The sequence below is a fragment of the Megalopta genalis genome, chromosome 4 (assembly GCF_051020955.1).
Source record: "Megalopta genalis isolate 19385.01 chromosome 4, iyMegGena1_principal, whole genome shotgun sequence".
NCBI lineage: Eukaryota > Metazoa > Arthropoda > Insecta > Hymenoptera > Halictidae > Megalopta > Megalopta genalis.
In genome coordinates this window covers 8,743,814-8,765,337 of record NC_135016.1, presented here as the reverse complement: position 1 = coordinate 8,765,337, position 21,524 = coordinate 8,743,814, and the positions used below count along the sequence as shown (strand labels likewise).

The window sequence follows — 21,524 nt, the reverse complement described above, 5'->3', positions numbered from 1 at the left end:
GACGTACGCAATCCGCACGGCATTTCGTCAAAGATTACAAGCACTGCGCTCGATGCACTTTATCCCCGAGCAATATAGATAAATCGATTGATAAACGCGTTATCGCGAAAATCGTGCGTAATTCCAACGATTGTCACCGTCGACGATCTAAATCCTACGTAGACTCGTCGACGCTGCGAAGCACTCGTTATATAACCGCTCCGCGTTACATGTGTGTTCTTCCGCAGGCTGTTAACTTCCTTGTTGCTTAATTAAAACCACGCCTTTATTTACACGGGGGGCAATCGTGTGCCGGGTGTAAATGCGGCGTACCGGTATCCGGTGAGCGACCCTCACGATCGAGGTGATCGATACCGGAATACCATCGTGAAACAGGTATCTGTCCGATCTCGATCGTGCCGGATCACTGTTGCCGTGCAATGAGACCGGTCGTTTACGAAATCGTCGGAATTCTGGTAAGATTGAGATGCTGCGACGAAACTTTGTTTAAATCGAACGCAAAACGTTGTGGAACAAAGGAAAAATGCGAAACTAAATCGTGATTTAGTTTTCACCTCGAAAATGATTACCGAAGTCGACTTATACAGGGTTATATTATATACAGGGTCCCAAAAATGTCTCGCAATCCGAAAGTGGCGGGTTCCTCGGGTCATTTGAAGCAACTTTTTCCTTTACAAAAATTTTCTCCGAGGCACCATTAACGTGTTATTAACGAAAAACAGTGACCAATGAGAGGCGAGCTCGGCTGGTGCGAGGCGACCGAGCCAATGAGCGGAACTGGGCTTCGTGCGCTGCTTGGCTGGGCCGCCACGCGTCAGCCGTACTCGATTCTTATTGGTCACTGTTTTTCGTTAATAACTCGTCAACGGTGCCTCGGAGAAAATTTTTGTAAAGGAAGAAGTTGCTTCAAATGATCATCCTGTATAGATAATAGTTCACCAAAATTTTTGCGAGGTCAAAACGCGCCGGTTAATTTTTCGGATTATTTTTCCCTTATCTTGCAATATTTTAGCTTCAATTTAAAAAATATTTCATCGCACTGTCTAAATTTGATCAAAAGTTCTGTCGCTTTCAAAATATCCAACGGAATCGAGCTTTCTTAAACGAGGTTCGTCAACTTCTGAAATTATTTCCAAGGCCTTAGACCTGCTTATCAATTTTTTCGGTATTTGTCACTCATTCTACAATATTTTAGCTTCGATTTAAAAGAAGTTTCACATCACGCTGCCTGAATCCTGTCGAAAGTTCTGCAGCTCTGTCGCTGACCGACCGGTACGTTGCCGGCGCGAACTTCAGTGAGCTGCGAGGCTCCGAGCAACTCGTGTTGCCTCTTAGCCTCTAATTCGTACGTTTGTTCGGGGTCTGCGTGGCGTAACGCGTTTCTGTAACGCTGCCTCGTGGAAACAATCCGGTTGAACGGTGTTTCAGCGCGATAGAGCTGAAACGGTAATCCACTTTGCACCGAAAACAGAGAAACCGGCGCGAAGTCGAACGAAAAATCTTCCGTAATTGGATTTAAAGATCCAACGGCCGATAGCCGCGACTCCGCGAAATTGTGCCGTAGATGCCGAAGAGGCAGTCATGCACAGAGTGATCTACAATGGGAAATCTAATCGTTAGAAAGTGATTCTTTTAACGGTTGCACGTAAACACGGTCTGGGAAATTCTTCGCGCGCTATCTTTTGTTTCGCGGCTAACGGATTACGTAACACGCTACCGGTTGCTTAATAGCCTTTTTCGGAATCGGCGACACGTTCTTAATGAACTGTGCAATTATAATTCGAACAACCTTTACGAACATTATCGTTCTCACTTTTTAATCGTTTTTATGCGTTGCACGCGGCTTAATAATTACACATTGACGCGGCTATTTATAAAGATTAACGATTATGGGGCTCACATAATTAAAAATTTTGTTTTGTGTAATCTATAAAAATTCTATTTGATTCTAGTCGAACTAAACACGATCGAATCACGACTGATTCGTGATGTTTCATTTTACAGTTCAAGTTATAAACGTATTCCTATTCTTGTAATAAACTTCTCTATTCAATTATATACTGCAATTAACACTAAACCTAGCGCGGTCAAAGTGACCGCTTTCTTATTTTGCAATTCTGCAAAGTTCCGAGACTCTTTCGTGGAAAACGCTTGAATAAGTTATATTATTGGAGCAAGTTTTATAATAAAATCTTTACAAATTCCAAATAAATTCGGTCTTCTCACTTTTGTGAAGCAGTACATGCCAGTTAGTATCACTGCTTGGTAGGTTTAGTGTTAAAAGTAGACACACCGAACAAGAGAATTCGATCCTTCATAGTTGAACTAGGAACGATACTCCGATAATTTGAGTGCCACAAGCGATCATTCCTTCTTATTTCTTCGATGCGTTAAAAGAATAATACACAAAAACAGAATTCGTAGGGATCGAATGTAAATAATTCATTAAGTGTTCGACTTCTGCTCGTCGTACGAAGTTTTAGTAAATCGATTGGAGTTATTATTTCCAGGATTACACCATTTTGCATTCTATTCTATTCGCCGATAAGTGCGTCTCCAGTGCTGGTAGCTGATCTGAGAAAATTCTGCGGGCGCAAAGGGCTAACAGAGTGCGCGGACTTCCGCGAATCTGTACGGAGAGTTAATAAAACGTTCTGCGTTAAGTATAATCCGTCTGTTCGCGCAGATTCGAACTTATAATCGCGGACTCGGGCTCTTTGCGGCGAGCTGTACCAACTCCGTTATTCCTTTATGTAATTAGGAGTCGTCGTATTCGAGATACAAAGACAGGAACGCTATTATAGACTCATTGGATTAAGTTGTCTCTGCAGTCGGGTTCCATTGTATTAGGATTAGAGAGGAATTTGCTGATGGCCTAGATCGTGCTCGCTCGCTGCAAACATTCGTCTCTCTTTCTCTCTTTCTCTCTCCTCTCCTCCTCGGCGACCAACTATCGCACAGCTCTCAGCATAAAATAAAATTCTCCCTACGTCTCCCGGCTCGTACACGGAATACCCTAAAACTTGTTTCGAAATGCAACGCGGAGGAAGATTGATCGTCCCTGTTGCGGGCGGATTTTAAATGCGGAAAGATGCGCGAACAGATCGGATTTTTAAATGAGCCACCGCCGCGCGCACGTGAATTAATGAGGCGGCGCATAGAAATTCACGGCGGCCGGCACCGAAAGAGGAAAACAGGCGCGCGCTTCGCTCGAGTGATCTATTATTTGCTCAACATACGGGAACGTGTGTGCTTGCACAGCTCTCCGGGAAAATTTATTAATTGCTCTTGACGCCCGCTAAGCTAAGCGAAAGTTGTTAGGAATTACTCGCGCCGCCTACGGTCCTTTTATCCCGCATTGTCCCTTTCAATTTATTCATCGCGCGATTCGCAATCCGTTCAATATTGAATTCGTACGCCCCGACGATCTCAATGCTGTTTTTACCGGAGTCGCTGGTAATGCGAATTAACCTCGGAGTTTCATTCAATGGTTACTGTTTCAGATTCTCTTTCTGCCGTTTATGCGGCCTTCGATTCGGATAAGTTTCATATCCGTTTCGATCGATGCGATCTTTATTTTAGAACGGTTAAGAGAGCGAATTGTTTGTTCATTCGTTAACAATTTAGAAAAGCAAGATTTATTTGTAGATGAATTACGAAGATTCGATTCAGCGGAATTTATTTAATCTCGAATTTGGAAGGATGGTGAATAATCGGTGATTAGAATCATGTATTTGTTCATTAGTTTAAAATTGCAATCTTATCGTACCTTGCTCTCTTCTAGAGAAATAATTTACTGCAATTTATGTTATTCTCATGTTGCGCGGATTAGAAATAATTACTGGATTCTTCTATTTATTTGCCAGTTAAAAAATATGCAATATATTCGTAGCTCGATTTCGTTGAGAAAGGAAATTCGCAGACCGATCTCGTCGTGTCTTACTTTCCTCTGGGGATTTAATTTATTGCATTCCAGAGACCCGAGAGTTTGAAGAACGTGTGACCTATTTGCACTTCCATTCGATCGATGAAAGAATAAAAGACAGCAGAACGAAGTCAAAGACGACGAGACGAGACTTTTCTCTGCACTTAGCCAGCGTCTCGGAAGAATCGCAACATTGTTCGTTTCTCGGTCGCCGGCGGGCTGATTCGACCGTAGAAAAATACGGTGCCGGCCGTGTAGCGAATTTCAATCTGTGGACGCAAATCGAGCAATCGAAAGCGCCCCCCTCGAGAAAACACAGCTCCACCAGAAAAATCGTAACTCCGCGTCGTCCGACAGCGGCGCAATTTCGCGAGCAATTAGATGCCCGGTGAAATTGCGCGCATTGTGCTCGCGATTTTTAAGGTAAACAGAGAAAGGGGTCCCGAGCTCCCCCATTCGTCGGCGGATTAATTCCGTCGAGGAGAGAGCGTCGCCGCGACGCTTTCGATTCTTCGAGAGGGGAAAACCATCTCGATTCTCGGGACGCTCGAAAGCGAACGACCGTTCGGCGGATGCGAACAGCTTCATTTACGCCTCCTATTATACTCCTGTGCTAATCGTTATTATGGCAGGTCGTTGCATAACTGCAATTACCGCACCGCGAGGAACAACGTTCCTTCGGATTGCACCGTTGCACGCGATATTCTGGCCTCGCAGGGTCTACGACCTCCCACGGCGCTGTTTCCTTCGTGTTCCTCTTTCTGGAAAAATCCGGCGGCTCGATCCGATGATTAATGTACTGATAAAACCTCCTGTTTGCGAGCCTTAATCCTCCAAAGCGGATCCTTGCCTTTGATTGCGACTTCCCTCCCCCCTCCCCCCGCAGAAATGTTCCAGGAAACTTAATGTCAGCGGTTTGCATAAATTGCGCGCGATTTAAGAAGTTCTGAAAGAAATTTTCAAAGTGCTCGCCGCGAGTCCCGATGAAATATGGAAGAGATCCCCGATAAGCTCGTATTTACTCTAATTAGAATGCAAGAAATTGCAACGCGTGTAAATATATTACGCACGGAAAGTGTAAAACTGATCCAATATTTATGGCACTGTGTGCGAACGCAATGAACAGTTGCGTGACCTCGAAAAAGGTAATAAGAACCGGTGCAATTTATTCTCCCCCTGTAACAACAGTTTCCTAAGGATGGTTCTTATATTCAATTACGGTTGATAAATAGCTAATTACTTTATTTTTCCGCGACGGAAAAACCAGGGGTCGTATTTCCATGTTAATTGCATCGCCGGCTCCTGCCTTTTTCTAATTAAATTCGCCCGCGTTCATTGGCGAACTCGTGTAAGCATGGGCGAAATATTATTTCTTGCATTCGTCGAGGAGTTATTAAACTACAATATTAATGAACGCGACGATACAATTCAACCATAAAAAGAGCCATTTAATTTCAGCTTATTTTCTGAAATATACAGCTGTGCATACCTTCTGTGTGCCCACAAAAATTTGGGAGCCCGCGAATAAAACAATATTTATCACCAAAGTAATAACACATTTTTCAGAAGCGACAATGGAGATCAGAATAATATTGAAAGTTCATGATAACAAGAAATCAGTCGATCTCTGTATATTTTCTAAAACCTGGTTCAGAAATCGTTCAAAATCTGTGGGCTCACAAAATTTGAGAACTCACAAACAAACCAAAATTATTCTTCCCAGTATTATATTATATTATTATATAATATAATATAATATAATAATATAATATAATATAATATAATATAATATAATATATTATAAATTATAATTATATAATATAATTATATTATAAATTTTTCTATGCATTAATACAATTTTCTAAGCATTAATAAAGTTTTCTAAGGATTAATAAATTGTTCTAAGTACTAATAAATTTTTCTAAACATCAATACATTTTCTAAGCATTGATAAATTCTTCTAAAATCTCCGATTCACTGCAACTTCCACGGATCCAACTGAATCCGTAAAACCTGCAACAAGCACGAAAAGACTGCCAAAGGTGCCGGAGCTTCTTCGGCTGCCATCTCGACCCGGCTATCGCCGCGTAGACAAATGCGCCGTAGCAAGAACTTTTTCATTGAAGCGTGCAGCCCGATCGTTTGCGATACAATTGTTCGGAGGCAAATATCCGCGACTAATCGAACTGTGTCATCGTATCGATATGATGCATGGGACAACCGCGGCAAGCAAGTCTGGCTGCGCGGTCTGATTCCTCAAGGATGCGAACGGTCTCGGACGCCGCCGTCTGTATACCGAGGCTATTAGCAGCGAGATGAAGACTCGTTTCTCGTCTGGTTTCAGGGAGCTAGATTCCGGGACACCTCCCAACAAATCCATAAGCAATGGCAGGCAGATCCGGTGAGAGCATTCCCGACAGTTGGCACGGTTACCACGGGCTCCGTTTCTCCCACCTCCGGGGAGATATCAACCCCCAATTCGACGCCCAGTCCGAGCCCTAGCCCCACCAACAGTCAACAAGTCGTGGTGAGTACCAATCACTTGTCATCGATTCCCTTCTCTTCGAGGGTTCCCATTGTTTACCGTCGCGAGCCTCGAACAGACTTAGCTCGATTCTTCCCCGGACGGCTTCGATTGTCGACGATGCTCCGCCAGTTCACCCCAGACAATATACCGAGCAGCTTAATGCTGTCTCATAACAATTTTTACGTTGTACCGATGCTGCTCTTGTTTCGAATGGACAGACAATGCCTATCGATTTCGTTTAATACCTTGGTGTCCGTTCGTTTAATTGGGGGATGATCGTTTTTCTTTCACGATAGCACGAGGCCTTCGTCTCGAACGTATTTTGTGAAAATTAATCAAAAGGATAGGAAAATATTTTTTAGACAATTTTTTAGAGCAAACTCTCTTAGCAACAGAATTGATATGTTTAACGTGTTCCGCGTTTATTGTTTCTTTCGTTATTTATGTGGATTGCTTGAATAATTTATTAAGTGCAAGGTATCTCGATTGTACGAAACGTCATTAAAATGCAACGTGCAATTAGATTCATTTATCTACGTCACGTGAACCGCGAGATTGCGTACAAAAGAAAGTGACAGTAATCGTGAACGTGTTAAAAAACATTTTCACAATTTTGTACAATGGTATCGATAATCGAAACGAAAATAGTAGATTTAACCGTTGGTGCTGATAAATCACATCTGAGTCGAAACGCTAAAGAAATATTTTTAAAAAAATTGCTTATCGATTCCCTAAAGCGTGTCTCCTTCAAAAATACCTAAATCAGCGAACTGAATAATTTGGTATCTTCTGACACAAAATTTACAAAATCCAGTCAAAATATTGTGTTCATCTAATGTATACCTTCCCCTCACATATCTAAAATCAGTAAATAAATCGTCGCCATCCGGCAGCATCGCAGATTTGCGGTGTTTATCTAACATCGAGCGAATCTGTTCCTCGGAAATAAATCAGCGATCGCAGTTGCGATCTGTCAAAGAAAATCGTTCCGCCTGTACGTCCTCGCGCGAAGAATGGCAGGGGTTAATAAAGGGCCCGTGGAAGGTAGCTGTTTTCAATAAGGAAACGCTCGAATAGAATCCCGACACGCGAGAGCCCGAGAAATCCAGCCTCGTTTCACAGGCCAATAAGATTTTATCTCCGTGATTCACGAAACGACGAAATCTCGATATACACGCGCCTTCCGGGCGTAAATCTCGGCGGAAGCTGCGAATACCCCTTGGAACTCTCCAGGGGTGTATCAACCACAGCGAGGAGGGTCCTGTGCATGTGGGTCAGGGGTTGAGAGAGAGAGCATTGTGCACAGTGTATCGACGAGTGATAACCGCTTTCCCGTATCATACATAGAAACTACCCAAGAATTCCGGCTATTCTCACGTCCCCGCATTCGTTCCGGCATCGTAAAGTGATAAATCCAAATTTCTTGCGTGGCGATTCACTGAATCCGAAAATGTACAACTCGCGACCGGAATGTACAGGCTGATGCAAAATTTATATTAACTGCGAACCATTCGTCGCGCGGCAAAATGGTTTAAACACGTGGGACCTCGTTGCTGTTCTTCGTTTGTCGAAGAATAACTCGGCGATTTTTTGACCGACACAGCTTTTGACAGTCTAAAAGTCACATTATTAAAATGGTCGCGTCTTGATAAAATCGTAAAACAGCAAATAATAAATTTTTATTATAGCAACTGGACATCATGATGCCGTGCAATTTTTGTTTCAACGATTTCTCCGTGCAATAAATAATTACCCAATTAATTTGACGCACATTTAGATGAATCGTTATGCGACACGATTATTAAAATGTTCAAGGAATATTCAGCGAACAATTTTATTACATCGTGCGATCTTGATACCATGCAATTATCGTTTCAAAAAAATTTTCCAAGCCGTAAATAGTTCGGAAAAATTAATCGGGGCGCAATTATGCGAATCATCCTGTACAACGGAAAGATCGGCGAAAATGTTTTCTAAAATTCTTGCCAGCGCGAGAACACGGGCGCCCGCAATTTCGGGGCTGATCCATTAGTGCGGCGCCGTTTTTCGATGCTTTGAAAGTATTTTTTGGGCCGAACACGCTTTTCCAGCGTCCCCATTCAATTCGACTAACACGGAGATAACGCAATCGGGCCGAAGTGAAACAGACTTGTGAACGCAGCCGGTTTAGGGGCGCTTCCTCCGAAAAGAGAAAAACGCCGAAAATACTTGCGCGAAGTAGCAATTTCATGACGGAGACCGGTTTCAATGAACGGAGGGCGCGGGGGCGTTAAACGAATCCAGCGGCGTTTCCATTTTTGTGCTATTACGCCGATTGCCGGTTTCCGGGGCGCGATGCAACCCGGCGCATCAGCAGAAAGCGGCCAGATACGTATATGCAACGGCGGAGTGTGCATACAACTAAACGCACGGCATTGTTCGCGGCAGACTATCGGTATGCGAGCCGTACATCCAATTGAACCGGTCGAGAAGTCGGGGGTTGGGGGTGCAACCCCTAGCCTGCAGCGGCATTGTGCACCCACGACTGTGCTGAGTTTGATTCTAGGTCACCAGGACTTAATGAGAAATTACTAGCTGTATATGGAGACTTCCGGCCGCGGACTCGTTGCGTTCGAACTGATAGATTGGACCCCGGCTGGTTTTAATCATCCCCTAACTAGCTACATCGAAAACTATAGTCAACACTGTTTCGTACTTTGGTGCATTAGGTGGTCAAACGTGACTCTTCGTTCGATTGAGCGCGGCACTCTTTGGAAATTTGATTTTTTTTTTTTATTATTTCAGAACCTTTTTTCTATATTAACATTTTGGCAGTAGGAATTATATAAATCGATTCAGCGTAGTTTTTTTAACGATTGTATCGCAATTATGTTATCAGCAAAATTTATCGAATTTATATTATTAATGAAGTATATCATAATAACAGTATTAAAAAAGTGTATCATAATAGTACGTATCGCAATAATAACTGCGCGGATCTTCATGCGAAATAAAAATGTTCTGCATAGATTGCAAGGCGTAGGAGCCAAGTGCAACCTTGTTTCTCTCTGAAATCATTTTAACAAGTTGTAATTAACGTGTCAACATATATTCAGAATCAAAAAGTAATTGATGTCATATAACTTGGCTTTGCAATTTTAAAATTTAATCGAATAAAATACTTCAATTTTATGAAATTATTGAGGTTATTGGCGCGGCCGCCGAATTATTAATTAAACACATTAATTAAATTAAATTTGAATTTCTGTATTTAATACTATATGTACATATAACTGTGCTGTGCTTCATAGTATGTGAAAAACCGGGATGCGATTCTCATTAACCTCATACGTGCCCAACCCTGCTCTAGATAATTTTTGTACGCGTTGGTGGGGTTCTGTTTAAAAAATTGTCCCAAGTATTCTGATACAAAATTTAATATCATGAAGATGTTCTAATTTTTCCTCTGATGTTGCTATGTTATTTTTAAGAATTAATCTCTGCATAATGATTGAAGCTGAGGAGATGAAATTTTTCGTGCGCGTCCGCATATGTTTGTAGCAATAGCATAAATTTTCACGAGACATTTTGTTGAAAATTGTGCAGGTTATTAGTAAATATTCGACGGTGTCATAATGTTGCAGCGTCTTTGACTAGTAGCACTTTGTGATTACTAGCGCCAACTAGAGGCTAGAACTGGAATTTGATTGAGAAAGAGTTACAGCGTTTCTATTCAATGTAAAGTAGCCAGCACGGAATTTCATTTGTGATTCGAGCAACATTTTTTTCTGATACATTTATTACTTATTACTAATGTATTCTCAACAATTTTATTTTCACTGTAAGCGAATGATTTTTATTCAGCGACTTCGATTGAAGATTAATTGAGAAACATAAAGAATTTAATATATATATTATTTAATATATTTATATATATGTTTATATATATTTTTATTTAATATATATTTAATTTATAATTGCTAAATTAAAAGATGCAAAGACAAACTCGCACAGTTTAAACTCATTAAGCTTTAAAAATGGCTGCCGTTATAAGCACGTCAATTAAAAAATTTAATTAACCATTTCCTGCTAAAAAATCTATACAATCTCTTCTTTTTTCTTTAAATAAAAAATCTGAGGTCTCGAACGTGAGACCTGGAACACAATCTATTAAATCTGGAATATTAAGTACCTATTTGAAATCGAAATAAAAATCGACTCTTCGATCGTCGATACTTAAACTTTAAAGCAAGGGTTGGCATGCAATATAAAAAAAAAATGTTCTTTCCCGTACAGCAATTTATCGGCGACAAAGGAGCACTAAACAAAACGTAACTGTGAAAGAAACCGTAGTGCAACGAGTTAATAACAGCGAAACCGCGCACGCACGTCAACGTTATCTAACAGCGCCGATTACCATAATCGCGCAATTCCCAGTACACTTAATTTTAATCTAAGCCGAAGGATTTTTAATCTCGTCGAAAAATCGGCAGATATATATATACACAGGGCGGGTGTCGGGTCCATCGAAACTGGTTCGTTCGGCGAGCCGGACGAAGTATCGCGATAATGTCGCAATCGACAGTGCTAATCTTGTTTTCCGTTCACGGAGATGATCTTTCTCGCAAGGTTACCAGACTCGATATATACCGCGGTATCGTTTCCCGGTGACGTCGACAGCAATTTGTGTGTACGCCCCGGGCGGAATCGTCGATGATCCCATCCTTAGTTTTTGCCCGGCGCTGACCTAATTAAGTAACTGCGACAGAGCCCCCCCGTCGTAGATTACTATCGCGGCGCTGCACCAACGAATTCGGGCGTCCTTCGTGCGAAATAAAATCGCAAACGATGCCGCCAGCGCGATGCCAACGGTGGGCGACCGTGCTCTTCCATCGGAGCGCCCAATTGGTGTAAAGTCCAATCAGATTATCAGCGGTCGTTCAATTGTACGCGCGATCGGAGCTCGACATTATTATCGCATTAACGCCGATTAGTCGTCGCCCGTCCGATCTCTAACGGGCAAACGTTATGACACGATTAACAGCGGAAATTGAACTCATTAATTTACGCTGCGGGTGACGCTCGAAATTGCGCCGTCAGATTTACTCCGATCAAATTGGGGACGACCGTTTTACGTCGGGGGTGCCTCCTCAGATAAGACAACGGTGTTTCGGATGGAATGATAACGGTCGTTTTTGGTTTTTTCCGATCGATGCTGGCAATGTTCGCGAGCGGCTAACAGGCTTGTCACAAAGTCGAATGTTGTTGTGCGATTCAATTTGGTAGATTGGAAGTACCAATTTTTTTTTTTTTTTACAAAAATGCATACGAATGCAACCAAGGAACACGATATTTTGTATTCTTTCGTAATTTAATGTTGTACGGACGATTTGGTTATCGGTAGACTGCTGATTTTACGCATTTATGATAAGAATATATAGATCGAGTGCGATGCAGGGAATTTATTTGACGAATTTAAATGCGTTGTTGCAGCGTATCCAGCTAATTAAAATGATTAAGACATTAAATGAATGTCTTTATAGCTCCTGTATCTTACACATCCGCACACAATTTTTATTCTATATAAACAAATTTTATTTGACATGAAAAAATGTGAAGCTGATTATTTTCATCGACAATGCAGTTCACAATGCAATTCATATTACAGTAATGTCTCCCTTACTGACGCTCAAATTGTCCACAAAAATGGACAATTTGGAAAGAGGAGATATTCGAGCCTTGCGGGTTATTTTTATAGTTATAAATTGTCCACAATTATAAAAACGAGCCGCGAGGCTCGAATAATCGTATCTCCTCTTCCCAAATTATCCATTTTAGTGGACAATCTGAGCGTCAGTAAGGGAGACATTACTGTACTTTGAAGTCGCATACCAATCTATCATGCTTTCTAACTGAATTTCTCCTTCGCAATCGAAAAGACGCTCATGACGATGATCATAATTTTCACGTTTCACTTCAGATACAATGGAAATTTCAATCTCTTTCAATTTGTTAACTCGAAGTTACCAATCAATTCTTTTATACTCACACGAATTTGTACTATAGAGTGATACGTTTCTCGAGATTTGTGTTTCAATTGCTCGGCTGTCCCGACCCGTCCATTTCAGAATCACGCGGACGGTCTTAATCGAATCTGGAATCATCGGAGACAAAGCCGGGAACACCCAGAAAGCGTTGTCAATTAGTTTCCCATAGGGGACGACGCCATTTGTCACTCTTAATTCCCGGCCCGTTATTAATGAATCGCCGGGCCATAATATCCATTATCGTGACACGCGTCGACGAGCCACCGCGGAGAAACGAAAACACGAGTAGCGTGCACCCAGCTGGGTCCACGTGAACTCGTTCAGGCATTCGGAAACCCCATTTCGCAGCCCTCGAAACTCGAAAAGTTGCGCGCCAACGGCAATTCGCCGCGTTCAATGAACCGATGACGACTGGCAGCTGCAGGATTCTCAAGGACCTGCTCGCCTCCGTTTCTTTTTTATTCGCCGGCCGAGAGAGGCCCTCTTGACCCCTGGCTTCCCGGTTTCCTTGTTCCCCCGCCATTACCATAAGTAGCAACCGATTTCCAGCGTCGCTTTCGCCCCGCTGGAACGCGACTACGCGGAGTCGTGAATTTCATCGATTCATTGCTTTCGAGGCCCGACCCGGACGCAAACGGACGTCTTATCGAGGCCTCGCGATCGTGCCGATCCGCCGGATCGATACGTGGGAGGTTTATCCGGTGCTGGTAATCGCGATACCGTCCGCCGATTAAGACGTTAATTATCGAAAGATTGACTCCCGGCTCGTTTCGTTTATCTCGCCGCGGTGGCTCCGGTTAATTGACTCGTGCCCGGCGAAAAATTCTCGGCCGGCGGATTAATCATGACCCCGGTTAATCACGCCGATATGCCGGGCTCCGAGCGCCGCCGTGACCAGGGAAGCCCGTGAAACTCGCCTAACGGCGGGGGTAGTGACTTCTATGCATGCCGGAAGGTGAGCAGCCGGTCGGCGCCTTCTTCGCCCTGGTTTCCGACGATGAAAGGGCATCTTTCATGCCGGCCGTCTCGTAGAGACGCTCGCGCTGTCGATCTACTTTTCACGCACTAAATTCTCGAATTGAATCCCCTTTCAAACGGAGACTGCCACGCTGTCGTTCTAATTGCGGGCCGAGTGACTTTTAAAATCACGGCAAATGCTCGGAGATGAATTATAGGATCGATCAATGCGTCCCGTTGATTCAATTATCACGCGGAAGTTCCGGACTTTTTCATCTTCCCGACGAAGTTTCAGCGATGCGAAACGGTTTTACGAATCGGAAGAATCTGCGAGAACTGGCACTTGCTTAAAAAATATCTTTACAGAACTGTTTCGTAAGTGAAGTTACATTCTGTCGAACTGCATTGTCGGTCGTTACGCTTGCACATCTTTTTTGCGATGATTGATTTATCAGTCGAATTCTCAAGCTTTTCGATCCATTAGTTTGCACATCTGATCACTCAAATTGTTTATATTCTATTTATTGTTATCTAGCTATTTGTTATATTCTATTATATCTGTTATATTCTAATTAATTATATATATAATAATCTAATTATATATATCTGTTATATTCTATTATATCTCTATATCTCTCTTATATACTATATCTCTGTTATATTCTATTCATTTCTTGTGCCGAAATACTTATAAAATGTTGCATCCTGCCCCGCGGTTCTAAGCGCATCGAATATGCGAGCTACGATGCATCGTTTTTTTCAAATGAATTCTTTGTATATTATTCTCGATGAAGAAAGGAATAATGTAGAAGCGACAATGTAAGGCGATTAGACAAACCTAATGCATAATTTTTCTGTCCGCCACAATTTTTAAAATGTCACCAACATCTCGATTATGTCCATCCACCGTGGAATCTTCGCGTTGCTTCTTCAAATGCGCCGACCCAGCACTTTGTTTTCAGTTATATATCATTGTTGCTACCGGACGGAATGATAAGTAAGTGACGACCATCGATTGGACAGACTGCGTAAAGTCTCGGTGCAGTCGCGCCGCAGTTTCGCCTTACGGATAAGTCGGCGCAGCACAGGGCAGCTTTGTTCCTCGTTCGGCGAGCGACCCTCGCCGCATTTTCGATGCAATTAATCTTGCGTTGTCTTGCGGCCCGGTGTACCAACGGACGCACGAATTTGCGTCGGGGGCGCTAGATACACACCGCGGCATTGAAGTCGTTACATCAAGCCGCGCATTAATCTTATTTAACTTAATTGCGCCGGCTGCTTTGTTAGCTAAGCATCCTTGGTACACGCGCGTATAACGAAATTCTGGCCGGATCCGCAGCGATCGTGACTGCGCTCTGTTATAACGAGCCGGAATTTTGGCGAGCAACGAGTACGCTTTGAATAACAATCCGCTTGAACCGGAAACCGACCGTAACCGTTACTGTGCAACCGCGCAATTAACGGGAACAAAGCGATTTTTATCGCTGAACATGCACAAAGTTGAAGAAGCCTCGTTTCCCTGATAAGAGTTCATTCGTAGCGGTCTTTTGATCAGGGCGACAGTCAGGCATTTGGAACTTCAAAATTGGAAGCGAATAGCATTATCTTTTTTTATTTGAATTGGCGGAGTAGAAAAACATGTAATGATCGTATGAAATTAATTTGTATGAAAAATTGAATGTATTCTTTTAATGCACATGGTATATTCTAGGTACTTTTGGATCGTTACGATTAAATCTGAATGTCTTTATATTTAGATTAATAGGATATAAATTTAAAATGATTCCACTGAATTAGTATAAAAAGTTCAAGTGTGGAATATATTCTTTTAATAAAAATGGTGCTCTATGTACTTTGAGAACCTCAAGCTTAATTGTAAATATTTTTTCAGTTAAATTAACATGGTACAAGACCGTGTAATGATTGGATTACATTAATTTATATAGAAAATTCGAGTACATTTGGTTTAGAATATATTCTTGGTGCAAAAATTCTTGACAGGGTGCAAAATCACGTAATAGTTGCATCATACTAATTATTGTAGAGTTTCCAAATATATTAACTTCATTTTACCATACTTTCTTCGCAGTATATGTTCCTAGAATAATAATTATACTTTAAAGTACCTTTAGATTTGTATTACTCAAACACAACGCAGAGAGAAGTAATACGAACAAAAAGACTTTGAACTGTTTACCAGAAGATATCCAAATAGATTGTTTATTTCTCGTGCCTTCTGTACAGCCATTCAGTGCTACGAACTTTTATTTTCGTGGCGAGTATCATTCGTGCAGGATGCACTTCAAGTTTGTATAAAACGTCAGACGAGGCTCGGTCGCTCGAAAGACGAGATAAACAACGGCGAGCTCGTGCCCATCAATTTTTTTCCGACGGAAGTCCTCCAACTCCCCGGGCACTCGACCTTGTAAAAGTGCATGATCGAGCCTGTCGAATAGCCGTCCGAACGAAGGATGTTTTCCAAACCTCTCGTGTTTTCCTTTCGCCACCGAGACACGAGTGGTAGCTAACATCTGCTGCGGCACGCGTAAACGGGACGGATTTATTTACGGTGTTCGAAGGGGTTGCTCTGGGTTCGATCTTTGGCGACAGAGCCGGCGAACGAGAGGGGAGGAAGCACTTCCACGCCAGGCACCGAGCATAATCTCGTCTTGTTAGTCGTTTCATGTATCGACCACAAACTTCCGGTTAAATTTAGACGTATGTGGCTGCGAGTCGTCGCTGCACTGCACCATGCTTCACCCGGATTTCCCATTCGTCTTCATTCGGCCTGCGAATCGCCTAATTTCCATCGGCAAGAAAGGCGATTCAACGATTGCATTCGCTGTGTCAGAAATATAAATGGAAAATGCTATTTTTCCTTTGATTGCATTTCTGGAATATTCAGTAGAAATTGTATAAATGCTCGATAAATTACCAGCCTCGCATCGCAACGATTGAATAAAGAACACCAGAGATTAATTTGATCGATGTCACAATTTTATTAATGAAAGTATAACCATAATAATAATAAATAAACCAAATAACCATATTCTTAAAAATCCAACAAATACAGTAGAACCTCAATTATTTTCAGATATAATAGAACATTTATTTTTAGTTACAGTACTGGATTAGGTGTTTATTAAAATTTATCATAGTTAGGCTATGGATTTTATGGATTTATAAATGTTGACACCTATAGAACCATTTTGAGCTAATTAAAATTATTAAATGTCGAACAAACTGGGGATCCAGTTTTCTTGCCTTAAAATTAGGACAGATCATTTTTATTTTCATCCTCAAACTAACGAATTCTTATGCAAAATAAAAATTTTCTGCATTAATTTCCTTCCTTGAATTATTTTATTATATCGAAACCAATGCGATAGCATCTCGTTCGCATTAAATCTACTAATGCTCTTAATGAACGCACAATATCCAGTGAATCGCGCTGATCGCGTGTTCGCATAATAGAGAACTCCGAGTTGGTAATATATAATAATGCATAATATAATAATGCAGTTGGTTGAGAACTCCGTTGGTCCTATTGAAATTAAATCCGCAAGTTGCGTGGAGAAGCCGCCGGCTTCGGAGCAGAATCAGAAAGGAAAGACGAGTCACGAATCCGGCAAACAAACAGCAATCACGATTGCCTTCGTTCCGTCTTCTTAATGACTGCGCCTGACAAAGCCCCGCGTCACAGGCGGCAAAGTAGAAGCCAAACAATTTTGCCAGCCAAAGTGGACTGGCTCGGTACGGTCTTAAAATCGTTCCGCGAATTCCGGATGCAACCGAATTCAGTCTAGAGGAGGATTACCCGAGAAACTGGGACCGGTAATATCGGCGGCGTTTAATATCCGCGGAACGAAGGATTCGAGAACGATTGGGGTATCCCGGACAGCCGCGCCAATTCCTGATCCACTTTCAGTTTACGGGGCGCCAGTTCGCAAACAGCCAGCATCTGGTTGCACGCTGGGAAAAGAATCGGCCCGGCCAGTCAGAAATCCGCGTCAGTCTCGCGAGAAGGAAGATTCATTCGCCGGCGATCCTTCCGCGCGGACGATTTGTCATCGTTCTATATCGTGTGACTAGGAGCTCGTACGTTTCTCCTCTCTGTCTCTCCTTCTCTCTCGGTCTCTCTCTCTCTCTCTCGCTCGCTCTCTGGGAGCTAGGGGGTCCCTGCAGCCAGCTCTAAGTGCATCGAAATTTATGAACCACCGTCGCCGAGCCCCTCGCCGCTGCTGGCGCCCGAATTCGCTGAACGATTAATGTCTCGCTTCCCGACAGAATTTTACGTCGGAACCGTGAAAAATGCTGCCGCCCGTGAATCTTCTTCGAAACACACCCGCCTCGAGCGATTTTTTGGCCGCGGATGGGCTTAATTGCTCGGCCAGCGCCGGATTGCTTGGCCCAACGCGTACTGCACCTCATTTCGGCCACGCAAATTGGGGTATTCGTCATGGGCTGCAGCGATGCAGTTTTTAATTTCAAATCGCTCGGGTACTACTGATACCGGTGATCGTGGTGGATGACTCGTGCCTCGGGGGATCGACCTTAATAATAATAATGGTAGTAATATTTATTTGATCAACGGGAGAAAGAGCCTGAGTTACAATTATGTAATAATGCGAGGCGCGAGTAGCGTATCAGAAAGAAATAAAGAGGAAAGAGAAAAAATGATATATAATAATAAAAAGATGTAATAGAGAGACAATAAAGTAAGCGATCAAGATATTTAAATAATGTAGAAGCGGAAAAATTAATAGAGTATAATGCAGTATGAAGTTGTTGAAACAGCAAATAGGACAGCAACAAATAAATAATAATAGAATAAAAAATAAGAAAAGTATGAGTAAGAAAGAAACGAGAGCGATTGTTTATGATTTTCTCGAATTGTTTAAACAGTTAACAAATCGTATATCACACTTGGACAATTTTGACACAGTTTTGACAATACCTCTTATTCTTATTCACTTATACTGCATCGTTTAACCTAGAAGCATTTAGTAAAAATAAGATTGTTCTTGACTCAGATCCCATTTTAATCTCGAAATGGAACGTGTCACTTACTTTGTCTTAAGTTTACGTAGATCCAGGACACTATAGCAATTGTGAAACTCCATGGAAGCATTGTATAATTTTGACACATGCTACTTTTCACTTACACTATATTTAATCTCAAAAATGGAACGATCCATCTGCTTTGTCTCTTCCAGTTTGCATCGATCCAGAGCACTAAAATTCACAGCTCAAAAATTGAGCCTCATTCGAAACATAGCACAAGTTCGATGTTTGTTGCAATTCCCGATGCATGCGCGAACGAATCAAAATACGGTGACAAGACGTTCAATTTCGAAACATTGCACGCAAAATGAAACAGCGATGTACGCAGCAACAGCAAATCGAGCATCCGTCAATTTTTCCGTCCGCGGAAAACAAAGAGGAACGAAATTATGAAACAGCATTTCACGAGCATTGAAAAATATAAAAATTCGTCGAAGGAATTCCCGCGAGGATCCGACGAATTCCGAAACATTAAAGTCCGATCGACGGGCGGCAAAATTACAGCAAAAATTCGCTGGAAACCCGGATTCCCCAATTCGCGGCGGGCAGCGGCGGGCATAAACAAACGAAAGCATCGGGATAAAAAGCGGGAAATAAAACAAATCGCATTAATTAAAAGCGTGGCGGGCGGCGCGTACAAAGCCCCGGTTCACGGCCAGAGGATAAAACGTTATTACAACGGACCGTCGACTCTAATTTGTGCACCTGCGCCCGCGGGACCGTTTCGTCAAAAATTTCCGAGCACCTTCTGCTCGTAATAAAGATGCATCGTTGCAATCGTCGCCGATAAATACCGGCCGGAAAATTGCATAGCGAACGCGCATATTCCGACGCGTATAAACGAGATTTAAACAGTCGTAAAGCATCCGGCCGGCGCGCGGCGGTTTCGCGCCTGCGAGAGTCCACCATTTTCTCTGCGGTGTCTTCGACTTCTAATTACGCTGGCGATCGATAAAGAGATCGGTATCGAGGATGAACATGATGGATGATATTAATTTAGATCATTTAAATTAGATAACTCGCGAGTGCAGAATAAAATGATGCTTCGAGCAGTTTTAGAAACTCGAGCTTCGTTCTGAATATATTTACATTTGAATTGATAGGGCAATTAACCATAAAATAGTACCACTTAACTCATTTTTGCAAAAAGTTCAAATAATATTTACTTCAATGTATATTCTTTAATAGAAATGATGCTTTGAAGTGTTCTTAGAATCTAAAGTTTTAAATGGAGGTTTAACGTGTCACTCCCATATTTTATATACACTTTTCACAATTATTTTAGTTCTCTGAGATAATGTACAAATAATACAAATTAGATGGTGACGAAAAAACTTGAACTTTTTCATAGAAAATATCTGCCCAGATTGATAATTTTTCATACGTTTTATACAATATACTCAAACAATGTTTTCCACTAAACTCATTATTCCCATTAATTACTTTTCATTTCTGTAATGAAAACCATTGCTGCAAATAAACAGATAATATTCATCTAGATTGATAATTTTTCATACATTTTGTACGACACACTCGAACAATGTTTTCCATTAAATACATTATCTCCATTAATAAATTTTCATTTCTGCAATGAAAACCATTGATGCAAATAAACAGATAATATTTACCTAGACTGATAATTTTTCATACATTTTATGCAACACACTTAAATAATGTTTTCCACTACACTCATTATTGCCATTAATAACTTTTCATTTCTGTAATGGAAACCATTGCTGCAAATGAACAGATAATATTTATCTAGATTGATAATTTTTCATACATTTTGTACAACGCACTCGAGAGAACAAGGTTTTCCATTAAATTTATTATCTCCATTACTAAATTTTCACTTCTGTATTGAAAACCATTGCTGCAAATAAACAGATAATATTTACCTAGACTGATAATTTTTCATACATTTTATGCAACACACCCGAACAATGTTCTCCATTAAATTCATTATCTCCATTACTAAATTTTCATTTCTGCAATGAAAACCATTAATGCAAATAAGCAGAAAATGTCTACTCAGATTGACAATCTTTCATACATTTTATTTCATTCACATACTCTCGAACAATGTTTTCCATTAAATTCATTATTCGCATTAATAAATTTTTGTTTCTGCAACGAGAACCTGCCTCTTCTAATTACGCCGACGATTCGCGATCGATATAGCGATGGACGTGAAATATGAACGGAACAGGTCGCTCGATAAATTCGTCTTCCGGCAGCTCGCGCTTCCTTTATCACTTTCTTCCTGTAACCGCGTGGGTGGCAACGAAGCTGCCAGCAAAGTCTGCGTGTACTTTTTCACGCGGCGCCCGGCGATTATTATTGTTATCGACGCCGAGTAAACGCCGATCGTGTTCCATTAACACAATGGCAACAAGAAATGGGTTGGAAGTGTCCGACGATATTGTTACCAGTTGCGTTCGCTCCAATTCCTGCCCACCATTGTCGCGACGATTTGAACCCTCTCAGGATGGGGGCGAGATGTTTGCGTTATGCGAGCGGCACGCTTCGAGCCATTGTGCTGCGGAGACGACAGATACCTCGAACTGGACCATTTCATTCCTGAGGAACACGCTCGGCGCGTTCCCTTTCTGCTTACCCGTTTTTTAATGACCTCGATCTGCTATGAAATTCTTATCAACAACCCTTACGATCGCAATTTTATACTCGCTCTATCATATTCTACATTTTATTTGTGGAGAAATATTGCCAAGAATTATGCGAAAATTTTTATTTTGCATAAAGATTCGCTGTTTAATTACAAGATATATCTTAATAAGGACTGCAACATATTGAAATAAAGGTAGAATTTTTTCAACGAAGAGAAGCACTTTTATTCGTTACTTTATTTATTATTTTAATTTTAATATATATCCGAATGGAACTGAATGAAAGGCTTGCAGGTTCGAATGCAGATGCATTCAGGAAGAACTTTCCTCGCGATTAATATGAATCCCATTTACGCGACGGCGCCTAAGTTTTCCTGTTGGTCGGCAATTATCCCGCA

The 21,524-nt window shown here is 41.6% G+C and overlaps 1 protein-coding gene and 1 long non-coding RNA gene across 12 annotated transcripts in view; one reads left to right on the top strand and one right to left on the bottom strand.

Moving 5' to 3' along the window:
- Positions 1 to 21,524, top strand: part of by (focal adhesion protein tensin) — a 309,556-nt gene that overhangs the window by 181,058 nt on the left and 106,974 nt on the right. For 8 of the 11 annotated variants that reach the window (XM_076521246.1, XM_076521245.1, XM_076521250.1 and 5 more), the window contains one exon: positions 6,270 to 6,452. The exons of the other annotated variants lie outside the window; for them this stretch is intronic. In XM_076521246.1, the coding sequence (XP_076377361.1) occupies positions 6,270 to 6,452 (183 nt within the window). The remainder of the gene's footprint in view (positions 1 to 6,269; positions 6,453 to 21,524) is intronic. 11 annotated transcript variants of the gene reach the window in all.
- The window catches only part of LOC143259392 (uncharacterized), an 83,790-nt gene that overhangs the window by 52,573 nt on the left and 9,693 nt on the right, over positions 1 to 21,524 (bottom strand). The window lies entirely within an intron of this gene.